At 38.2% G+C, this 22,332-nt stretch overlaps 2 protein-coding genes across 6 annotated transcripts in view; both read right to left on the bottom strand.

Annotated features, from left to right (window-relative positions):
- LOC115619779 (histone-arginine methyltransferase CARM1-like) overlaps nt 1–10,204 on the bottom strand; it is a 63,633-nt gene extending 53,429 nt beyond the window's left edge. For both annotated transcript variants that reach the window (XM_030512629.1, XM_030512630.1), the window contains exon 1: nt 9,882–10,204. In XM_030512629.1, the coding sequence (XP_030368489.1) occupies nt 9,882–10,050 (169 nt within the window). In that variant the 5' untranslated portion in view covers nt 10,051–10,204. The remainder of the gene's footprint in view (nt 1–9,881) is intronic.
- A 5,219-nt stretch (nt 10,205–15,423) lies between these two features.
- RFX3 (regulatory factor X3) overlaps nt 15,424–22,332 on the bottom strand; it is a 121,683-nt gene continuing 114,774 nt past the window's right edge. For 3 of the 4 annotated variants that reach the window (XM_030512194.2, XM_030512195.1, XM_030512198.1), the window contains one exon: nt 15,424–22,304. In XM_030512194.2, coding sequence (XP_030368054.1) covers nt 22,066–22,304 — 239 coding nt within the window. In that variant the 3' untranslated portion in view covers nt 15,424–22,065. The remainder of the gene's footprint in view (nt 22,305–22,332) is intronic. The other variant, XM_030512197.1, reaches the window with a different exon arrangement.

The raw sequence follows: 22,332 nt of genomic DNA, 5'->3' as shown, positions 1-22,332 counted from the left end.
AAAGTGTTTCCTGAAACCTTAATCATTCAATAATGAGAAAGAAAAGGAAAACAGTAAATTAACAATCCTTTATCTGTGGATCTCTAAAGAAACTAGCTCTCTGTTTACAAGAAACAATTTTAAAATAGGGAAATTAAGAAATTGTAGTGAGTGACCAATACATATATAAGGTTTGTTGTATTTTAATCAACAAGTCAGATGCATTTCATCTTTTTAAGCAGTGGTGAGACAGAGCAGGGAAGAAAGAAACAAAAGATGAAGACAAATCTTCAGTCATCACTAATCTTTACTGCCTTACCTCAGCACCCTGTAGTGAGCCAGTTAGCCTGTAATTTTCAGCCATCTCCTTCTGCTGCTTCCAAACCAGCAGAAATATCTTATTTTATTATTTCATTATATTTTAATTATGCCTGATATAGTTTAAGTAGTTTTCCCACTTCAGGAATGCTTTTTTTGCTTCACAAACTTTTTTAACATATTGTTCGCCAAACATTTAACCAGACAATAGAGTCTTCCTTCCTTTCTACTCAGAAATGCAGAGTCATTGTGCATGTTAGCACACCAAACTATTAAAACAAGAACATAGTAACTAATAGTAAAGATTGAAGAATTCTAGATTTGGACAAAAAACAAACAAACAAACAAACAAACGTCTTTCCCTTAAGTATTTCCCGCATATGCTTGAATATGTTATCACTCTGCCTGTACCAGCACTGCCTTGCGCTCGTTTTGAATCATGCTACTCTGGAAAAAAAATAAGCAGACCTGCCTTTAGGAAAACTAAGTTCCTAATACAGCATTTCTGCTATAGTTTTGTAAGCCACTGTAGGGTCCAGGGCATATCTGGAACATTCCATACCTGTGACAATGTGAAATGAATGGAAAGCCTCTCTCTAGTGCATGCTCCTTAGCTGCCAGAAGAACCTGGCATAGAAGTAGCTAGCCTGAAAAGATCAGGCCATCATGACCTCAGTGCAGATGGTTTGCTTTCCAGATGTCTATTATTAAACAGTTGCAATCTGTTTTCTGGATAAAAAGAACCTGCTTACAGACACATGCAGACATTATGCCACCCATGCTACTTGCAGGAATACTGCCAACTGAAGTCAATGGCAATGAATCACAGAAGCAAATTTGCTAGTACACATTTTTGCAGGATGAGGATTTGTGCCTGACTCACAGTTATATAGCCATACACAAATGGATACAAGATTTTCAGGTTACACTTTCAGATGCAGAGACATTGATTAATTTATAGATAGCATGTAATATTATTTAAAAGAAAAATAATTTTTGTTTAGATTTATTTATCTTGAGATCAAAATATATCTACACACTGCTTCAGTTTCCCCTGCAGATGAAATACATTAAAATGCATCACAGAAGTTTCAATATAGAACAGGAAAATATAAAACCAACAGAGCTAGCAATGGAATTTTTACTATGCTAGCACGAACATGTGCAAGTGTCCTGTGAGAGCAGCTGATCTTAAGGTCCTTTCCAGACCTAACTATTCTATGATTCTATGATTATGAGACTACCACTATATAGAAATCCTTCCATGTGTTAAAAACCTATTTCAGCCATCTATAGTACACAGAACAAGAGAGTAGTGGCTTCTGGGGTATAAGAGAGAGCAGTGGAAGTCCACTGCACTAAATGCATCGCTGAGCACAGTTTCCGCCAGCTGTGAAAACATCTCAGTGATCCCAGTTTTCAGTTGCCATTTTGTCGTCCTTACAATACATTGATCCCTTTAATTGGCTTTGGTTGGAGAAAGGGCACAAAAAGGGACTAGCAGGAGCTGATCCAGACTTCCTTTAAGCCAATAAGAACCTTTCCAGCAGTATCAGTTGCCTTTAAAACTGTCTTGGCATCTATCCACTCATCTTCTCTGTGCATGCAATTTAGATAATTTGGCAAAATAAACCCATGCCCCTACAAACCTAACCTCCCCAGTCCCAACCTCCCTTTTCTACCCCAAAACAAACCCAGAAGACTAAGCCTATGTCAGAGGGCAGTACTTTCTCCTCCTTCAATTAAAAACATATTCTAAACTCAATCTAAATACTTACTACGGCACTTACTGGCTGACTCCTAGATATAAAAAACTTATGGTAGTGTCCTCTTTCTTAGCTTTGTGATCTAAAAACCAAAGATGATTCTTCTTTCTTTCTTCTCTCATTCATCTCCATACTCTAGTTAGGTTGGGGACTCCTTCAGGAACAACTGTTTTTATTAGAAGTATTTAGGCAGCACTGCAAAATATTTAATAAACAGGTATAAGCTTAAGTACAAGCTTAAACAGGTATTTTCATTGATGTATGTTGCCTACCTAGAAAATAAAGGAAAAATAATTTTAAAAAGCAGCACACAAAAAATGGAAAATCATGCATAGTTTTTCATTATACCTGTTTCCATCCATACTATCTCTTCTTGACATGAACACGGATGTTCTTAATTTAGTTCAGCTCCAGCTGCAGCAAAAGTAACAAAATCCAAAAGTACTGTTATGCAGCAAGGCATTTAGTATCTTCTTGGTTCATTTAGGATTCTTAATTTATTGTTGTGAAAAGTTTCAGCAGTTTCATTTCACTAGCTCATATTTAGGCTTGAGAATTTTTACACTCTTTCTTAAAGGCCCTTATTCAGCTCAAGTTCAGAAAGAGCTAGAATCATTTTATAAATTCACTTAAGAAGTCTTTAAACCTTTGCAGACCAGCCAAAGAAAACTGTCTGAAAATCTTCCTAGAAAGATGTATTACCAGGAATAGAATGAGGGCCATCAAACTGCACCTTAAAACTGCAAGATGGTTAGTACAAGAGAAGGAATTGGTTAAGAGGACAAACACAGGGAAAGGCTGATAAGCCCAGGCAAATCATACAATCATAAAATGGTTTGGATTGGAAGGGACCTTTGAAGGCCTAGTCCAAGCCTCCTGTAATAAGCAAGGACATCTTCAGCTCAGTACCACATCCAACATGACCTGGAATGTCTCCAGGGATGGCGCATCCACCACCTCCCTGGGCAACATGTGCAAGTGTTTCACCACCCTCACTGTTAGACAAAAAAAAAAAATTAAAAAAATCTTCCTTCTATCTAGTTTAGTTTAAAATCATCACCCCTCGTCCTATCACTACAAGCCTTGATAAAAAGCCTCTCTCCATCTTCTTTATTAGCTCCCTTTAAGTACTAAAAGGCCTCAATTAGGTCTCCCTGGAGCCTTCTCTTCTTCAGGCTGAACAAGCCCAACTCTCTCAGCCTTTCCCCACAGCAGAGGTGTTCCACCCGTCTGATCACTTCTGTGCCCCCCGCCCCATCTCCCCTCAAGGCCCTGCTCCAACAGGTCCATGTCTTTACTGTACTGAGAACGCCAGAGCTGAACACAGTACTGCTGGTGGGGTCTCACCAGAGCAGAGTAGAGGGGGAGAATCACCTCCCTTGACGTGCTGCCACACTTCTTGTGATGCAGTCCAGTATATGGTTGGATTTCTGGGCTGCAAGCACACACTGCCAGCTGAATGTCCAATCCTTCATCCACCAGTACCCCCAAGTGCTTCTCTTCAGGGGTACCCTCAATCCCTTCACTGCCTCAACCCTGGTATCCCTGACCTCCTGCATCCCCAACAGGCACAGGAACGTTGCACTTGGCCTTATTAAACCTCATGAGGTTGGCATGGGCCCACCTCTCCAACCTGTCAAGGTCCCTCTGGATGGCAGTCCTTCCCTCAAGCTTATCAACTGCACCACTCAGCTTGTGTCATCTGCAAACTAGTGTTTGAGATACAATAAAATAGACCCTTATGAAACATAAGTTCAGGAATTTTTCCACTCTACTAACCACTGGAATACTTACTACTAAGATCTGAAACAGTTAACAGAAAATTTCAGGATTACTGTTTCTAACCATAATACTGCCTTCAACCACATTACTATTCCTTCACACAACCTATTCTGCTTCAAGAATTGTCTGACCTGCAATTTCCCCTGAGCACAAGATAAAAAAAGAAGGAATTTTAAGTGCTTTGTTTATTCCCCCCTGAAATCCTTTATGCTGCTCTAAAGAGGTAGGAAGAAGTGGGAAAGGACAACTAAACCCTCCATGTCATCTGCGTCTCAGAGGTTACATGAATTATGTGCATAAAATATTAACTGTGTGTCTCCTCAAACTTCCTCTAGCAACTGATTTTTGCCCCACAGGATAATATATACTTTCACGTTGGAAAAGGAAATGGCGAATAACATTAGTTCTGCTGTTCAGATCTACTGGCAGTGACTGCCCTCTACCAGCACACAGAGGCTGCTCATGCTAATACTACCTGCTCAATGCATGTGAATGTACCATACTAGAACATTCATACTATTAATACATTTTCTACCATATCCAAACCTGATACTTTTGAATTTGAGCTAGTAAATGATTTATTTTACTTTTTTATTCTCCTTATATTTTAGGACATAAAACTGGTCTCAATATGGAATAGGAAAAAAATTATCCAATATATTCAGTTGCAAGGTACTGTATGGGAGGAGAACTAAGCAAGGGCCAAGTAAAAGAATATGGAGTTTATCTCTTGTGGTTAATGATTCCTACCCAGTGCAGCTCAATAGTGTCTGAAATTCACTGCCATTAATGTTTTGTTACCACTGAGTTGGTGGAACTGAACTAGCAGTGATGAGTTTTCCAAGCTGTAAAGTTTTAATTAATACTCTTGTTCTGGGGCATAAAGAGAACACATTCTCCTTGAGTCCAACAATGCTGCATACTTTCCCTTTTATGTAAATTTAGAAAAGCTAAATATATGGCCTATAATACCAGTACTTATTCAGACAAAAGGTAGCAGGGCATCTCAACAGCTATCACATCCTGTGAGAGTCAACTAGCCATCCAGCTTGTCTGCAGCTTGTCTTCTGCCATAGCTGGGACACAATCAGCATATTTGAAGTCAATATGAATTTTCCATCTGCTTCTGGGGACACAGAACTAGCTTGGAAAGGAAAGAGTAGGTGACATCTTTAAGCAAAAAATATACATTATTAATAAACTCAGTTCAAAAATTGGGTATCATTTCCTCGAGTTCAAAAGCTGGAACTCAGAAAGGCAACTCTTAAGAAAGATGTGAAGTATCTTAAACAAATACAAGTAACAATGTAGAAATGTTGTAAAATACAATAGATTTTCCTTGGGGTTTTCACTTATTGTACCAATGCTTCCAAAATTCATGGCCATCTATAGATGCTCATACTTTCTGACCAGCAATAATTAAACAGTATTAAAAAAAATAAAAATAATTAAGCATAAGTGGAGACACTGTAACATCAATCTAAAAAGGATAGCATTTGCCCTGTAAATTTCCTGTATATGTAATGCCCAAGTTTTTCTTTTTCCTTTGACTTCACCTAATCCATATAAAGAACAAACACAAATTTATTGCAGATCTCCTAATCTTATTTCAACTATAAACAGACAGAGAGAAAATAATCTGCCAGACTCACCATTTATAAAAATTGTCTGTCATTTACAACTAACAAGCTTATTGCAGACACTGGAACATGGAGAGTAAGGAGTAAGAAATAATCAGAATTTCCCGAAAGACTGCTTGCTCATTTTTCAAACCGAAAAAGCACTACTCTCTTGGTTTCATCTAGCTCCTATCCAGGTCCTCTCAATAAAAAGACAGTTTGCAAAGCAGCCTACTTAGGTATTGCTGATTCTATACTGCATATAACTAGAGAGAAAAATTACATTTTTCAGTAGGCTGCTGTTGAATTATGTCAAAGTATCAGTTGAATCAGGAAAAAAAACCCTAACCAAAACTCCTCTGTCTCTCCCTCACTCACTCCTAAGAGGTACAGCCAATAACCCTTTCATAAAAAAATACAGATTTTGGTTTTTTCCTAGTAACCTCAGGCAAAAGATAATGAGTGAAAAGCTAGTATAATATGTGCTTCTACAGAATTTGCACTTCAGTGCTAAAACACATGGATGCTGCAGCTACTAGCTGCCAGGTTCGTATCCTCAGGTTGAATAGCTCTAAACCTTGTTTTATATTAAAAGCACCCTGCCTGAGCTTAATGTTGCCTGCTTCTGTTAGGTAAGAGGGAGCCAAATGTGCTTTATTTTTCGAAAGCTTGAATCCTGACTGTGTTTATATCCTTGATATTTGTAAGGTACAAAGAAGTACAATAATACACAAACAAAAGGAACTGAAATCAGTACTTGATTCCAAGAATTTCATGGTACAATTTTGAGAGTATTCAGGGAAGCTTCTCGGAATAGCCTGAAGAGCTACCAGATGAAGTGGGAAAAAAATACTTCAGAGAAACAGTAGCTAATGGCCTTTTAGAGCAATTGAACAAGAATGTAACAGAATTAAAGTAGAGCTGCTGCAGCTAGGAGAAACCTCCAGATATTGCCAAACTTTGAAGCCTTCAACTAGAACTTCACTGGCCTCAATTTAACATCTCCACTTGTTTACATACCAATTATTACAGGAAAGGGAATCCAAAAGGCCTCCCAGCCTGGAGAAGCCACCACACTGCTACATTTGCATCTTAAGACACCCTGCTATCTGCTCTATTAGACTCCCTTTGATGCAAACTCCCTTTGATACCAGTAGGTTGCAGTCCCGGATTTTCTTAGTCTCCTGAGAATACTTCCTGGACATCAATTTTCTACTTTCTTCCAAGAAGTCCTCACTATTTATACCAGAACTTGTGCAATTCTCCTATGATCATTCCATAAATCAGCCATAAATTACATTTTTAATATCCCATTCTCTGAAAGCAATGCACTATACCAGTCACCAGGATTTCTTCTTCTGTTCAGCACCCTCAAAAATATTTTTACCCAAGGTCAGAGTTCTCTCAGCAGCAGTCGGCTACCTTTCAAAAATAGGTTTGCACACTACATCTTCATTTCCAAATCAGTGGTGAAGAACTGTCACAGAAAATCAGTAGGACCAGGTGATCATCTATCTTACTGATAACACCTTTGCTCAACAAGAGGCATTCAACTCTAGCTCTCCTTGAGTTGACAGCTCACCAGAAACCACTGTCTCCCTAATGGATACTTCTCTCAAATGGCTGTAGCTCCAGCTCAGCGCTGGACGCACTGCACTGCTCTTGGAAATATACTCACCTGCTCCATTTGGCACCTGTACTTTAGAAAGGCCAGTGTTTCTTCCCACTCTATATATTAATATTGTATTGTGGAGATCCTTGCTTTCTCGTGTCCTAAAGTTGATACAGATCCATTGCCTGATGAAGCATAATCCTTAATTCTTCTTGTTTTAGCATCCTGTATTTATTTGTCAGTGTCTGCATCTCTTGGGATCATAACCAGTTGTTCCACTTACAGAGAAATGCTACTGCTCCAGGTTCCTTTCTGGGAAACAGAGTGGTTGTATTGATTTTACACATTGTATTGCGCCAATGTGCATCCACATGAAAGGAAAAAGTTAAGGCTTGAGCTGGTGGAATTCTTACTGACACTGCTAGTAAGGAGCATGAACTACATCAGCCATTCAATCACAGCAGAACCCACTCACACATTTGCCTTTAACATCACTCTGAGTACCAGCAATATACTATATGCTATGCTATCCAATGTAGTCTACATTCTTACTTGGCTCTATACTCAATTATCATTATTACATTACAGACAGTAACAAAACAGGTTCAGGCAAGTACAGCAGCAATAGGTGAAGTATAAAAACTACAGATAAACTGAATGCTGTAAGAAGGGTAAGAATGCAATCCCGATGGACAGTCTAATCACAGATCTGCAGCCAGAGTAATTTCTGATGAGACAGGGGTGTTTTATCACTTTAAAATAGACATAAGAAGTGCCTGCTTCATTCCCACAAAAATATTTCCTGACAAATATTCTCTTACCGGTGAAGAAAGTCAATGGTATCCTAAACTAGAACTGGGGGATTTTGTTTTGGTGGTTTGGTTTGTTTGTTTGTGTTTCTGTTTGTTTTTAATCATCAGAAAAAACAGCAACCCCCCTTCAACATGTGTTTAAAGAATCGCAGTAACTACAGGCAAATTATTTTTTCCAAACATACCAAATGCATAGCTTTGGGAGGCATATTCAGGTAAAGAGATTGAAAAGGAAGTAATTTTCATCACTTCAACGTGACGTATGGGAAAAAAAAAGTCAACACTTCGAATTACGCCGATTTCTTTTATTGCTTAAATAACCTGTATCTTACCAACAACAAAAGGCACCACAGTATGATCAATTCTAGTCAAGATTTTTAAGAAAACAGTTTTTATTTTCACAGCAGAATTGTCCATCCTATGTGAGACAACATAAATAAAGATCATTCTAATGAGCAGATATTAATACTAGAAAAGCTATATTATACTGGCAGTCTAATAATAGGCTATGTCATCTAGCTGTTTGCAGACTTGTTTTCTCACCTAATACACAATGTATTCAAGCAACAAGTTACCGAACTCCCAGATATGACTAAGATTCGTGTTATGCATGGGGTCTGATAGGGTACAGCTCAAACATCTTTGTATGAAAGGAAAAATATGAAAAAAGACAGCTCACACATCAAAACAGATTTGCAAATTTCCCCTCTCTTAGCAACCACAATGCACTGATGCCCCTTCATCCAAACCTTACCAAACAAGCCTTTAATAAACAACAATCCAGCGTTGTTGGGCACTGAAAAAACCCAAACATCTCCCCTCCATATCTTCAGTTTTCAGCTGTGTCCCATGTGAACCCTTCCAAATGATGATGATGATGATAATATTAATGAACAAACAACCCCCAAACATAATATATCCACCCCCCCACCAAATCTGATAACTTTGAATTTCACTGTTTCCAGCAGGTCTTTCATTCACATGCATGCAAGAATGAAATGTATGAAATGAAAGACCACAAGAATAGTAACTAGAGGCTAGTCATCAAATTAACACAATGCAAGGCAGAATCATGTCTCAACTGTCATTAATGGTCAGTTTTTGTCACTCATGCTTTCCTAAATGACATGTTAAATGACTGACAGCACAAGCAAAAATCCAGTAGCAACTAGCATATGAACTGATTTGTTTGCACTGCTGACCAAAACCCACAACTGTAACTCATCTATTCTACCAGTCCTTCCAGAAGCTACTGAGACCACGTAAAAAAAATTTAAGTCACAACAGGTATCGCCTGTCCAGACCTGCTCAAGATTGGTGTCATATTCACCCATCTCACCGAGAGCCCTTCCAATTACGTTCTATACACACAACAATTTCGGGTTTTTCCCAGACTACCCAATTCAAGAAGTTTGTTTTAAAGTGTCCGCTCTGCTACTGCCCTGTAAAGGCACAATCCCAAAAGAAGAATTACTTTTGAGACAGCGTGTGTGCATGCAGACATCACCTGTGCATCTTACCACAGCCTATCTACCAGCAGCAAAGCCAGAGGGAATTCAGGGTTTCCAGTTTATTACTGTTTCAGTCCCACGTCCCGCCCAGAGCCCGAGGAAAGCACCTAGCTCAGCCACCTGCTCCGAGAGCTGAACCGACCCCACGGGCCAGCGCTGCCGCTGACCCCCGCCGACCCACACCGGGAGAGACGCGGCCGCGCCGCACCTCGCCCGTTAACGGCAAGGGCGCCGGCGGCGCTGAGAGAAGGCAGCGGCAGCGCTCCGCACCGCGCCTCTCAGCGCTCACAGTCCGGCGGGCCACAAGGCCTCTTCCCCGCTCCCGAGCCCTCAAGGCAAGGAACTGGCATCCCCTTCACGGACAGCCGCTGCTCCGTGCAGCGGGGAAGAGGAGCCGCCCTGGCGGCGAAGCCGGTGTCCCCCCGCGAGGAGGCAGCCGAGGCGAGCGGCCGGCAGCGGCGCGGCGGGGCTCGGTACTTAACCGTCTGTCACGGTCACGTCCGCGTCCTCCTCTCCCAGCTGCACCTCCAGCTCCAGGGCTGTCTGGCTGGGGCTGTTGAGCTGCAGCCCCGCCGACGGCTCCTCTTTGGCGAAGAGCAACTTCACGCTGTACCGCAGCAGCTGCTGTGTGGACGAAGACTGAGCAGCCATGATCGCACCGCCGTCGCCTCGCTCTGCCAACAGAGTGACTGCCGGCTCCTCCTGCCAGCTCAGGGGAAGGCGGCTGCGGCGGGAGGAGACCCGCGGTGGAGGTTTCGCCCACAGACCGTTTCCACGGCTCAGGCGCCTCCCAGGGCACCGGCACGGCAACCTCACCCCCACCGCCACAGCTGCTCAGCCGCCTCACCGAGCGCGGCGGCGGGCAGCGACACCTCCCGGCCGCTGCGGAGCCTCCTCCGTGTCGGCGCAGCCCCGCGGCGCGCTCGGGGCCCCCCGGCACGCCTGTCCCTGTGCCCGGCGCGGAGGCAGCGGGACGGCGCGGCGGCACCGTGCCGCCGGGGCAGGCGGAAGTGCGGGCCCTGGGAAACGCTGGTGTGAACGGCTGTGCGCGGTGGCCGCCTGGCATCGGGGCCAGGCTTTAGCAGCGGTGGTTAAAGCATAAGCCTCACTAAAGCTCTGACAATTCGGCTTTTCCCTCCCTGGTGCTGCTTCCCTCTCTGATTTTCTAAGAGCGTAAAGGTGTAACTGCAATGTTAAGCAGTAGGCGTCGTTGTTCTGCTATAGAATATATATATTTTGGTTGATTGATTGGTTTGTTGTTGAGATTGGGTGCCCGTCTCAGCCCACCGCTCCAATCCCCTGCCCGTAAAAGATAAAAAAACAGAGACTGTGGAGGTTGAAGAATGTGGGGAAATAACTTCAAGGGTTACTGGTCAAACCTATAGTGTACTGCTGTATCCCTCATATGGCAATTTCCACCAAAATTTGACTGGAAACACTATTCATGATGTTGCTCACCTGAAACTGCTACCTCACTGTGAATTATTTATTGTGTAGAATGCACCACTTGTGTTTTGAAATTGATCTGTGGAAGCAATAGGAAAACAATTTTTAATCCAGTTTTGTTTTTCATCGGCTACCAACAGAGGCAGCAATATCAGTAGGTATGAAATTAATGTTACTAACTAGTTCTTCATTAATAACACAAAGTTTTCAGTATCTCTTGCTAAAGCAAGTACTTGATACTTGGAAATCTGAACCAAATCTAGTAGTGCAACAACATATTCTGTTAAATATTACTGTTAAGCTTCTCCTTTGACACCAAAGGCTAGAACAGAACAACCAGCATTTATTCTGCAGGCATAACCTGTCAATTTGGCAGTTACATGAATTGCCAATTGCTAAAACTACCTCAGAATGTGATTAGTGCTGTAAGTCAAAGCTATGTTTGAATTTCAGTCAGTTGGACTGCTGTGTCTGCAGAGCCCCACTGCTTTTCAAATAAAGAGCCACTACAGTTAGGATCCTGCCTAGTGAGTTTAAAGGTACAGGATGTGGTGGTGTGAAATGACAAAAAGTTCTTCCTCTTTCAGACACTGCAATAAGCTTTGTCTATAATTGATCAGCTACTTAATCACTTTTTTATTTTTTAAAAAAAGTCCATCCAAACTTTTAGGAATTTCAAATCAATTAAATTCCCTTTAATAGGAAGAAGGTTAAAAAGCTTAACTGTGGTACGTTATTCAGCATAGATATTATTAAATATTTTGGCAATTTTGTCTGCAGAAACATCTCACAAGACAGCACTTTCTTGTCTACCTGTAATACAGTTGGTGCAGAAGCAGCATGGATTTGGATTTGCCAAAACAAGTGGATGAAGGTAAAGTATACAGGTAGAAGGATCATGCTTTCCAAAGACACACAAAATGGTCCCTCTACAAGAAGTCCACGGAAAGGGAATGTTATCTTTTACATGGTGATGATTAGCCATATTTATGGATAAAATATTTTTGTATTTCACACATACAGCCAAAGTAACTTCAGAACTATTCAGCATTTCCTTCCTGTAGAAAAAAAATACACCTTTGAAAGCTTTGAGGATAAGTATGGTTGCAAAAGCTATTGTGTGTCACATCTGTGACTGTAATACTCAGACGCTCTCAAAATCCTTTCAGAGCAGTGTGCCTTGACCCCACAGCAGAGACAGCTGCACCTAACAAGTGTGAGAGAAAGCACCAGGCAGCTCTGTCTCAGCTCTAAAATAAGCAGCATTTGGGGACAGAGTGTGTCTAATCATATTTGTGATAAGCATTCATTGTTTCAGATTAATAGTCACTTGTCACAATGTTGATTTATTTGCTCTCAGAGTCGTTGCGCTTGATCTCAGAGAGCATGTCGTACCTTACTTACAGCCACTATTTGCTGTTTTAGTGTTTATTGGCTGGGGGGCCTGGGCTAAGGTTCTTGTTTCACTGTACTTCATGGTAATGACTTGTAATGCAATAGACTCATTGATCATGAAACTGGTCTGGCTTGCACTCCTGGTGTGGCCATCACCTCTATACTTTGGGAGGTATATAATGAAACTTTTTAGCAATTACATCAATTACATCTCTTTTTTTTTTCTCCTCAGGGGGTCAATCTACGAAGGAGGCATTCCCTTACACCCCCCACTCCCCCACCAGGCTATTTACAACAGCATTTGAGAGTTCTGAAGGTTTTGGATGGCCTTTGAATATCCTTGAGACCTGCCTGCTGATTGTGCTGGGGATCAGCATGTTGAAACATGTTCATGAAGAAATAAGATCCAGGAGATAGGTGGGAGCATTATTCCAACAGTTAAGCAACACCAAAGTGACCAGCTTTCCCACTTGCTATGTCATGCCAGCAATCTGAAACAACTTTGGTATCATGCTGGTCACTGGTGGATCCCAGATAGAAGTCTTCTCTCCATCAAAAGCCTGGGGAGCATTCCATGCTTCTTCAGCTCCAAGCCTCCCTCTGTTGGTGAAAGTGTTTTTTCCAGGCTAGAGCTGTCCCATTTCCTTGCTATGATACTTGCTGCACCTTTCAATTTTGGCTGTTTGGTTTTCCTGTGTGAAACTAGAGGAAGAAGGGGAGGCTAAACTTTTCTTAGTTATCAGGAACTGTTGAAAACCAGGGAAGTAAAAGGTGAAGTGATTGCTACCATTCTGAGCAAAAGTCATCTTCTCTCTTACATGAGCCAGCAAATTCAATGCCTGTGCTGCAACTACACAACTCCTTGTGACGCTAACTTCAATTAATGTGCTGTTATGGCAGCTTCTTCAGCTGTTTCTGCAATCTTTTCATATTGGTGGAAGACAATACAACCTCAAGTTACAGCTCCAGCAAAGGACCGGTTCATGAACCCTTCTGAAGTGCATACTAAAGAGTATTCACAATATTACCAGTAGCTCTGTTAAACTGTGCTTTAACAACTCAAGTATTGTAAATATGCTTCCACCAGTATTACTTCATGAAGATAAAGAGTCTGAGCACTCTTGTGCTTTCGGCAAGTTGTCAGGACTTTCTAACCAACCAATGTCAACAGCAGCAGACACAGTATAGACCACTTTTAGCAGCAGTTTGAGCAAAGGCCGCTAAACCAGAACTGTGCCAGGACACCATCCACTGTGTCCAGTGTGGCTCCACTGTGGGGAAAGGTAACATCCAGCTGAAGAGAGAAAACAGCTTGAGGCTGCAATTTTTTTCATACCACTTTCAGCTAGATTTCCAAAAGTATATCTGAGTTATTAATTACTAGTTATTAAATAAGTACTGAACTACTATGTCTGCCCGAAACTCTGACAATCAAAGCAGCAGCAGATCTTGTGCAGTGTGTCAGTGGAAAATGTCTATATGCTCTTACTAGCAACAGTTCTGCTTATAAAATTGCTTAGATTAAACTGCCATCAGCAGCACACTGAGGTCAAGAATGGGTTGGGTTTTTTTAACAGAGAAGTCCTACTGGTTAGGTTAATTCAGGTGCCAGGGAAGAACATACATAATGGGATTTTGCAAAATTTGGAATGAGATCTGCAGAATGAAGTCAGAATAAAAACTCCCTCTAGTCTACTGTTAACAGTGCCAGAAATAGATCAAGGTTCTTCCTTGCCTTGTTCAGATGCCTTTGTGGAAAAATAACTGACATATTTCACATTGCTTTTGGCATAGACCTTGATATGGAACTAAACAACTGATGCACATTGGATTGCTGCAAGCTGCATAATATTTTACGTAATTGAAGTGAATGCTTTAGATAAATTAAATACACTTATGCAAATATAGAAGGTACCTCACTTATTTGCTATTATTAAGATTGTGCAGAAAATAACCTTACAGAAGTAATAAAAATAAGCTTCACTTATTATCCTTCTTATACTTGCATTCTCTTACAGTAGTACCCAGTATTTCCAAACCAAGTTTCTCCTAATATCAGCTGTGCTTCATGCTTTGAGGTCTGGATCGTCCTACTTCTGAACTAAACTTTCATTGGTTAACTAATTAAACTGCTTTAATTAATATCAACAGCAGCAGAGGTTGAATTCTGCTGGGCCTTCCTGGTAACACCGTCAGCGGAAAAGAACTGAGTAACATAGCCTGCTGGCTATATCAACTGTTGGCTGGTGTGAAATGCCTCTAGGGGGAGATGTCCCTCTACAGATTGTTTTCATGTGCATGTGTGCTGGAACAAGACCTAATGAGTCTTAGCAAGGCATCAGCTAGGAAATTAAGTCTTAGTCTTGATAGTGAACCAATTATGAGTATTCTGTAAACATAGGTGTGGCTGGTCGCTACTGTAGAAAATTTACACTCTTGTTTGATAGAATGCATTGTAAGAACCAGCACTGTACTAAACCAAGCTTCTGGTCTTCATTTGAAATTAAAGGATAGGCAACAGTAGGACCATAGCTTACAGTTGAATTTCCTAAGAAAAATAAGCTTTTGGATGCAGCTTTTTTGTCTTTAACACAGTTTTGAGTGGTATCCAATAGTAATTTTGATATTCTAGCATTTATTACACAGCAGGTCCTCCCCAGTTAAAATAACATTATGCGTTTCTTTAAATGAAACATTGCCTCCAGCACATACTACAGACACATAAGAGATATGACCTGATAGGATCAGGCCTTTGTCTATGTTTTGTGAAACTACCAAAACATCAATGCATTAGCATATTGCAGAATATTTAGAGCAAAACTTGCAGAAGTAGGTTCTGCTGGTAATGAATTGACAGCACTAATTCCTGGAGACTAAAGTCCACATGCCCCCCTCACTGACAGCTGTTAATGAGCTGACTGTAATGGGAAGCTACTGCTAATATTGAAATTAATAAGTATATTACCATCTGTATTTATGGGAACGTGACAGCTACTTAATTAACATTTCAAAATATTAGTTTCTTCTGCAGTCTGAGACGCACTCATCTCCTAGTTCTGTTGCTGCTAAATGAAAAATTAGTCTTATTTAAAAGGCATAATTTGAAAAAATTTTTCTCTCAAAATCAACAATACCACAATCCAATGTATCTGGCTATATAAAAACTGAAGCAATTCAGGTATGTTTGTAACAAGAAAACAAATTTATTGATTTTAAAAGACAAGACACAATTTCGTTTTGAAAAACACAAGAAAGCTAGCCTGAGTTCAAGTCTGAAATATTCAGAAAAATCCTACTGTCTTTAGTATGTTCCAGTCATTTTTTTAAACAACACACTAAAAGTTAATATATATTTTTATAATTATAAAAGGTCCCCAGTTATTGTACAGTACACAATACAAATTGCCCACAAACTATTATTTAGCTCCTGCCAGTTTTGAGAGGACATGATATACTAAAAGATTTAGCATTTCTCACAAAAATCACATCAGGAAATACCTATTTACAAAATCAAATACATTATACAAAAAAACCATCACGTTATTCTGTAAAGATGTCTTCTTTAAATAATTAAAAAGTATATTCAACTGTAGTCCAAAAACTGGAAAAGAACATTACATTATCTCACACATACAATCTACAAAAAATTGCTTACCTCATTTACATAATATATTCAGTCAACTGGAAAACAAAGGTTTGAATATGTCCTAGTGTAATGATGTTTCTGTGCTGTGGGACTGAATAACGTAATCTGCCACTTACTAAGTGAAATTTAAATGATGGCACTTAAAAAAAAAAACAGTATAAAATAAATTCAACAAAGGAAGTTTCCTAGAAGGTAAGAAAGCCCTGAGTGATGATAAAATTACTGCTTGGTAGCTCTAGAATTAACCTAATTAAAGTTTAACACCTCAGGCACAATTTTCCAAGGTTTTGAAAGGCACTCAAAGTTTCTTCAACAGCCTCATTGGTTAGTAACTGTAAATCCAAATTTTCAGTGAAGATGAGTGGAGATGGGCAACTTGCTTTGGTACAAAGTGATATTTTCCTAGCATATTTTAAATTGCTTAATTGGGTTACTTTAAGATGGATATTTAATATTTAAATACAAGGCAATCATGTTAATATTGAAGGAAACTTGGGGAACCCTTTAAGCAGTCTTGATGTAAAAAGCTCTTGCTAGTTTCAGTGAGTCAAAAAGAATTGAACTGAGTTCCTGGTAAATACCAATCTATGCGAAGTCATTCCTCTGAAGTCTAAATTCCTCTTACAAAGACATTTATTATTTCAGAGTAAAATTAATCCAGAACTGAAAACTCCTTGAAGATGTTTGCACCATAATCAAGAAAGTGCTTAAGAACATACAAAGAACATTTTCCTGATTTAGATTTAAGTGAGGCTTATTTGATGCTCATTGGCTTGTATTGGGCCGCCTTTTCTACAGTGAATTTCAGCCCTAACGAGCAATCTACAACAATAGTTCTTACCAAATATTTAATTACTCAGGGCTTCCAATCCCAAAATGTTAATTTTTTTTTTTCAACAGGAAAAGGTAAAAAAAAAAAAACAAAACCAAACCAAATAAAAAAAATTCATAATAAAATAAGAGTTAAAATGATTATTTTCAAACTAAGGCATATTTTACTTCAAACAAACACTAGGCAGTCACTTTGTAAGTGGCTTTTACTATTTCTTAGTTAAACTGGTAAATTAAACTCAGGTCTACTGGCACATAAAATCACTAGCAGCAATGATCAAGGCATGCAAACTCAGAAGCATTTACAGTAAATTATGAATAAAAAAAGATGTTAAATTAAAACCCTTTGAGTATTGCATTTATGTTAATCAATTATGCATGAATTTGCATTAACTGACTAAAAATGTTTACAACTTACTTGCACTATACTACTGACATAATTCCATTAAATAACTTAAAATGAGACCCTTTTTTTGCCCTCAGCTAGACTTAAATAAGTACAGCTGCACTCAGTGTTTGCTGACTGACTTATATTGCAAGAAACCATTAGAAAATGTATTGTACTCTTACTTAGTAAGGTGGTATTTCTATCTGTAAGTTTGAAGAATCTCTACTTGCTACTACACTTGTTCCCTTGTTCTTGTAAGCAGTATTTCTAAGAACAAAGGGGTTTTTTTAAATGGCAAAAGGCTTGTGCATTTTCTAGGTTGCTTTTAAAATTCTGACATTCAGTAGGGGCCATCCAAACTGTAGCCCTGTAGATGAAAATGAATAAAATACTTTCATCTTTTAGCTAGCCATTATTGCAGTGACCGAGTTTTAGATGGAATATCAATGTAATTGTGCATTTTTTGTTCTAGTTTATCAATCACTGCCAAAAATTTCAATGCAAACATACCAAATATTCTGCAAAATTATTCTTCCTCACTAAGCCTTCTTTTAATTCTAAAGATTCTCTTTTACAGTACCAGAGTATTCCAAAACTAATCTACCCCAGGAGATTTTCTGAATATATTTTCTAAACCTTTATCTCCTAAAGGCATCTTAAAGTAGACAACTTCCTATCTGTAGAAACATAAGTTTTATTTTCTTTATATATTTATGCAATTATGAAAACAAGGGAGCTCAAGTACTGTTTTCCATAAGACAGTACACCTCAATGGCAGTGAATATTTTGCCTACGTCTACTGAGCCTCCTATAATATAACCATCCCCATATAGTATGCAAGTATTTACTTTAAACATAATTAAAAAAAATCCCTACACTATCAGCTATTTCAAAATATATGCTCAGTGGACTTATTAAATTATCTAAAAAGCTTTGTTCTCATCACGTTCCTTACAATGCTCAAAGGGTTAATGCAAGGCATTACATCAAATTAATTTCTTAATACTAGAACTAAGCACTGTGTGTTTATGCTTCTATTCCAGTTTTTATTGTTTGTTTGTCTTAAATCACCAAACAATTAGCAGAGATACTAGAATTCCATTTATTGATTTGTTTTAAACCATATACAAAGAGGATGTCCTGTTAGAGAGATAAGGGCCCAATTTTCAGAAGTTCATACTGCTCTCTTGAATGAATGCTTTAAACTCTGAAATTAGTGTTGTATATTTATATTACTAATAAATCTCTTTTTGTCAGCACTTTTATGGCTATCAGTGGTTGTTTCTGTTTTGTAAAAACATTCTGAATTAAATTGGGTTGCAGTGCATCTCTGATACAATTTTTTTTCTAAACAGTGCAGGTGTCAATTGGTGAGATTGGCAAAGACATGATATCATTTCTCCTAGGGAAAACAAGGTGAACAAAGAAGTGTTTTAGATATTTTAAAATACCCCGCTTTAAATTAAATTTGTATATAGACCTATACATTCCTGAATGACACAACATTATCTATTTTCTTATTTTTGAACTAAAGGCAGTAATGCTGTAAATCATCATTTTATAGGTAAATAATTTAAAATCTATTTTCCAATTTTTATGGAATTTTTTTAAAAGGTGCTTAGAACATGCTACAGTACACAAGCAAAACACAGAAATAGCAATTGAAAACAGAAAAAAAAAGCTTTCAATTTGATTTACCATGAGAAAGATGAAAATGTACCAATGAATTTTAATAAATACAAAACTTTTGAAAATTGGGCCCTTTTCAACAATACCCATTTCCCCACAATGTTCACTCCCTATTTGTGCTAATGGGGGAAATGCCTCTAAAATGATTATTATAAAATAATTATTTTGGATCCTATGTCAATATTAGATAAAACACATAAACCATGTCAACTCTCATAATGTCTACCCTGTGGATACATGCTACACCTCTTCAGAGCACTAACGATAGACTTCAGAGCTGGTGTGGCAATGCAACCGCATTTGGACTGAGAATATGGACTGAGGTATTTGTATCTATGTAGTGTAATGATTACTAAACCCCAACTATTTAATAGCAAGAATGTGCAAAATGTTTTATCTAAGTGTTTGACTAAAATTTCAGTAAATGTAAAAACAAAACAGAAGACCCCCAAGCCTGTAAGTATACAATGCAGCTTGCAGTAACATAATTCTTAAAAAAAAAAAACCTGGTATAATCTTTAAAATTTAAGCACAGGACTACAGACTCCATTCAGTTTTCTGAACCTGGGATAGTTCCAATTTGCTTTGATAACTCATTGTTTTTTAGAAGCTATGGAATAGGTTCCATTTTTGTATCAGATTTTTGTTCAGTTTTGTTTTGCACTTTGTGAACAGTGAACAACTGAGTGGAGTGGGGAGCTAAACAACGAAAGATACTCAGGTCCCACCTTTTTTACTAATCTAGATTTACCTATTAAAATCGTACTCTCTTTCTCAGCAACAGCAAATCCAACATTAAACCAAGAAAGGACAATAGTAAGAAAACATTACAGGTCAATCAACACAAAAATTGAAACAAGTACTACAGTACTAAAAAATGCTGAAAATTAAAAAAATGTTGAATTACTTAACTTTATTTTCCTTGTAAACATCTTATAATGCACAATGAAGGGGAGTAAATATTTATCACAGCTTAGTTTTAGCATTTTTGGTGAAGGGTACAGATGTGCTGATTTCCAAGGAAAAATCAGGACACACTGAGCAATATATGTGACAACAAAATCTATAATGATATTCAGTGCATTTATGAGTTTAGAAATAATGAATATAAACCTCACTTTCACTTCTTATTGAGGCAGAAGCCACGTACCGATGTTAGTAAGGATTATGCCTACATAGAATGAGCAGGATGGGTTCACCTCCCAGTTCTGCAAAGGCATTAAAATTTAATTTTGTACACCAATAATCTTAGGACATTTCAGTTGATGTGCAGCTGTATTTGGATAAACTCTAGCAACAAACTTGTTTGCTATAAATATGCTGTTCATTTTACAAGCTCTTCTCCCATTTGGTATATATGACTTCAAAGTCATTTTCAGACACACTAGATAAACCAAAATAAAAGAATCCCTAATTTTCTTACACAGTCTTTTCTGCAAAGTTGATCTTTTTGTGCTCTCCTTCACTTTTTGGCTTTTTTGCTTATTTAATTCCACTATTTTAGTGTAGCAAATTCATGTGTCTGCATAATGAAATGTTTAAGAAGAAAAATTTGAGTTTTTAATGTCAATTAATATGGTATCTATGAACTGTCATTATTTAACCATTAAAATGTAGTATCTGGCTGATACCCCACAAAATATAGAAATTGAAAACATGCACTGCATTATGTACCTGCTCATTTTTTACTTTTAGTTTTTAAAATTAAAAGTAGGCAAGGGTTTAGAAAATATATAATCATGCTTGGGACTATGGTCAATCTATTTTGACATTTTAAGTTGGTATTAAAGCTAGTTTTGCTTTCCAAATTCCCAAGCAAATTTTATTTGTAATAAAGTGAAATCCAGCTAGAAACGAGAAAAAATAGGTTTATTGTCATTCTAAGAGGGATATTAAAATCATTTAATAATAAAAAAGTCCTTTTATTCTTTTGAAGGCTATGTAACCTGTCCTTACTTCTTAGAGAATTTGAAAATGACAGGCATACGCTGTTGAATTAATTAAGAGTTAAGAATAACAAAAAGTTCTAAGTCTTAGCTTCAGTTCTGTTTAAGGCACCATGTAATAGCCGAGGTACAATGATCCCTGATGTACATTCTTAAATGGCAATGGTCCATCTAGCCACCTATTCAAATTCTACACAATTGGGAATAAGTACAAGTGAGGTGTGCCAGTTACACTGCCTTATCTAATTTTTGTAAAAATTTAAATCCACTTTAACAAGGTAATATTTCTTAAAGGAAAATGATGCAGGTTGCTACATTCCTTGCATTCTATAAATCACCTTTTCTAAGAGCAGCAGATTGAACCACTAGTAGGAAAAGACCTGGAATAGAAGAAAGTCATCCAAATGGAATGTTTTCCTGTATGTCCAGTTCAGCATAAGTAGCACGTACACTTAAAATTAATAATAATAAAGTCACTTCTTTTTTAGCTTCAGTTTCCAACAACTACAGTACCACTCAACAGCCAGAAGCATCTGTTCAGTGGCCCCACATATAGAATCAGTAGTCTTCAAAACAGAGGAACTGGTATGCAAATATCTGGAACTGTTGATTTTAAAGGAAGCTTGCATTGTTTACATGATGGTCAGATAATTAGGTACGTTTATGACGTACACATTACCATATTCTGTTACAATTCTGTCATTTAAACTCGCTTCTTGCTCACAGAAAGAAACTAGGAGATCTCCCCAACCCTCCAGCATTATTACAAAAAATCCCCCTGTGAATGCTCACAATTTTATCAAAATAGTGTCTTCTCGTTGTCCAATGAAAAGCACCTTTTATAACATATTTGATACATCTGCTGTCAAATAAGTATGCCTCCAGTGTAAATCAAAGAAAATAGTTCTTTTGATATTTCACAGAAGTGCATCTAATTAAAACCCCATCTATTTTAAATCATCATTGTAACTAATAATTAACATTAAAATATTTTTTAAAAACTATGAAAAAAATTAAATTATTGTAAGAGGACAAAAACATTAACATTAAGCTTTGCAAAAATCTTCCTTGCATTTGATACGAAGAAAACTCTTCATATTGAGCGGCCAATGTAAAATGATTCTGTTTACAAAACTTTTTTTTTCCTTTTTTTTTTTTTTTTAACAGATCTGGCAAAATACATACACCCATTCCATTTAACAACTCCAATAAAATAATGTTCAGCACAGCTAAAATTTGACAACAGTCGTCCTTCGGACTTACTATCTTTATTTTTTCCATATTAAACCCAAAAGGTGTGTTGGGGGAAAAGGGGAGGTTTCATATTAGACTGCAGTATATGTATTTCCAGTAGCACTGCATTGTCTGATAGTCTGAGTAGTTGCAACAATGTGCTCATTATGAATTGGGTTCAGGAGGTTCTGCTGTACTCCACTCTCAAGCACTGGCTGCATGCAGCCCACCTGGAACGCTTGGTTTAGCTCTGTTTTCTCCCTCTTGGCTTGTGGCTCTCCATTTTCATCCAGCTCTTCATCTATTTCACTTTCAACTTCACTGCCCTCATCTGTACAAACAAACCACCATGAAACTAG

The sequence above is a fragment of the Strigops habroptila genome, chromosome Z (assembly GCF_004027225.2).
Source record: "Strigops habroptila isolate Jane chromosome Z, bStrHab1.2.pri, whole genome shotgun sequence".
NCBI lineage: Eukaryota > Metazoa > Chordata > Aves > Psittaciformes > Psittacidae > Strigops > Strigops habroptila.
Note: the sequence above shows the minus strand (reverse complement) of the source record. Positions and strands in the feature narration are given on the sequence as shown.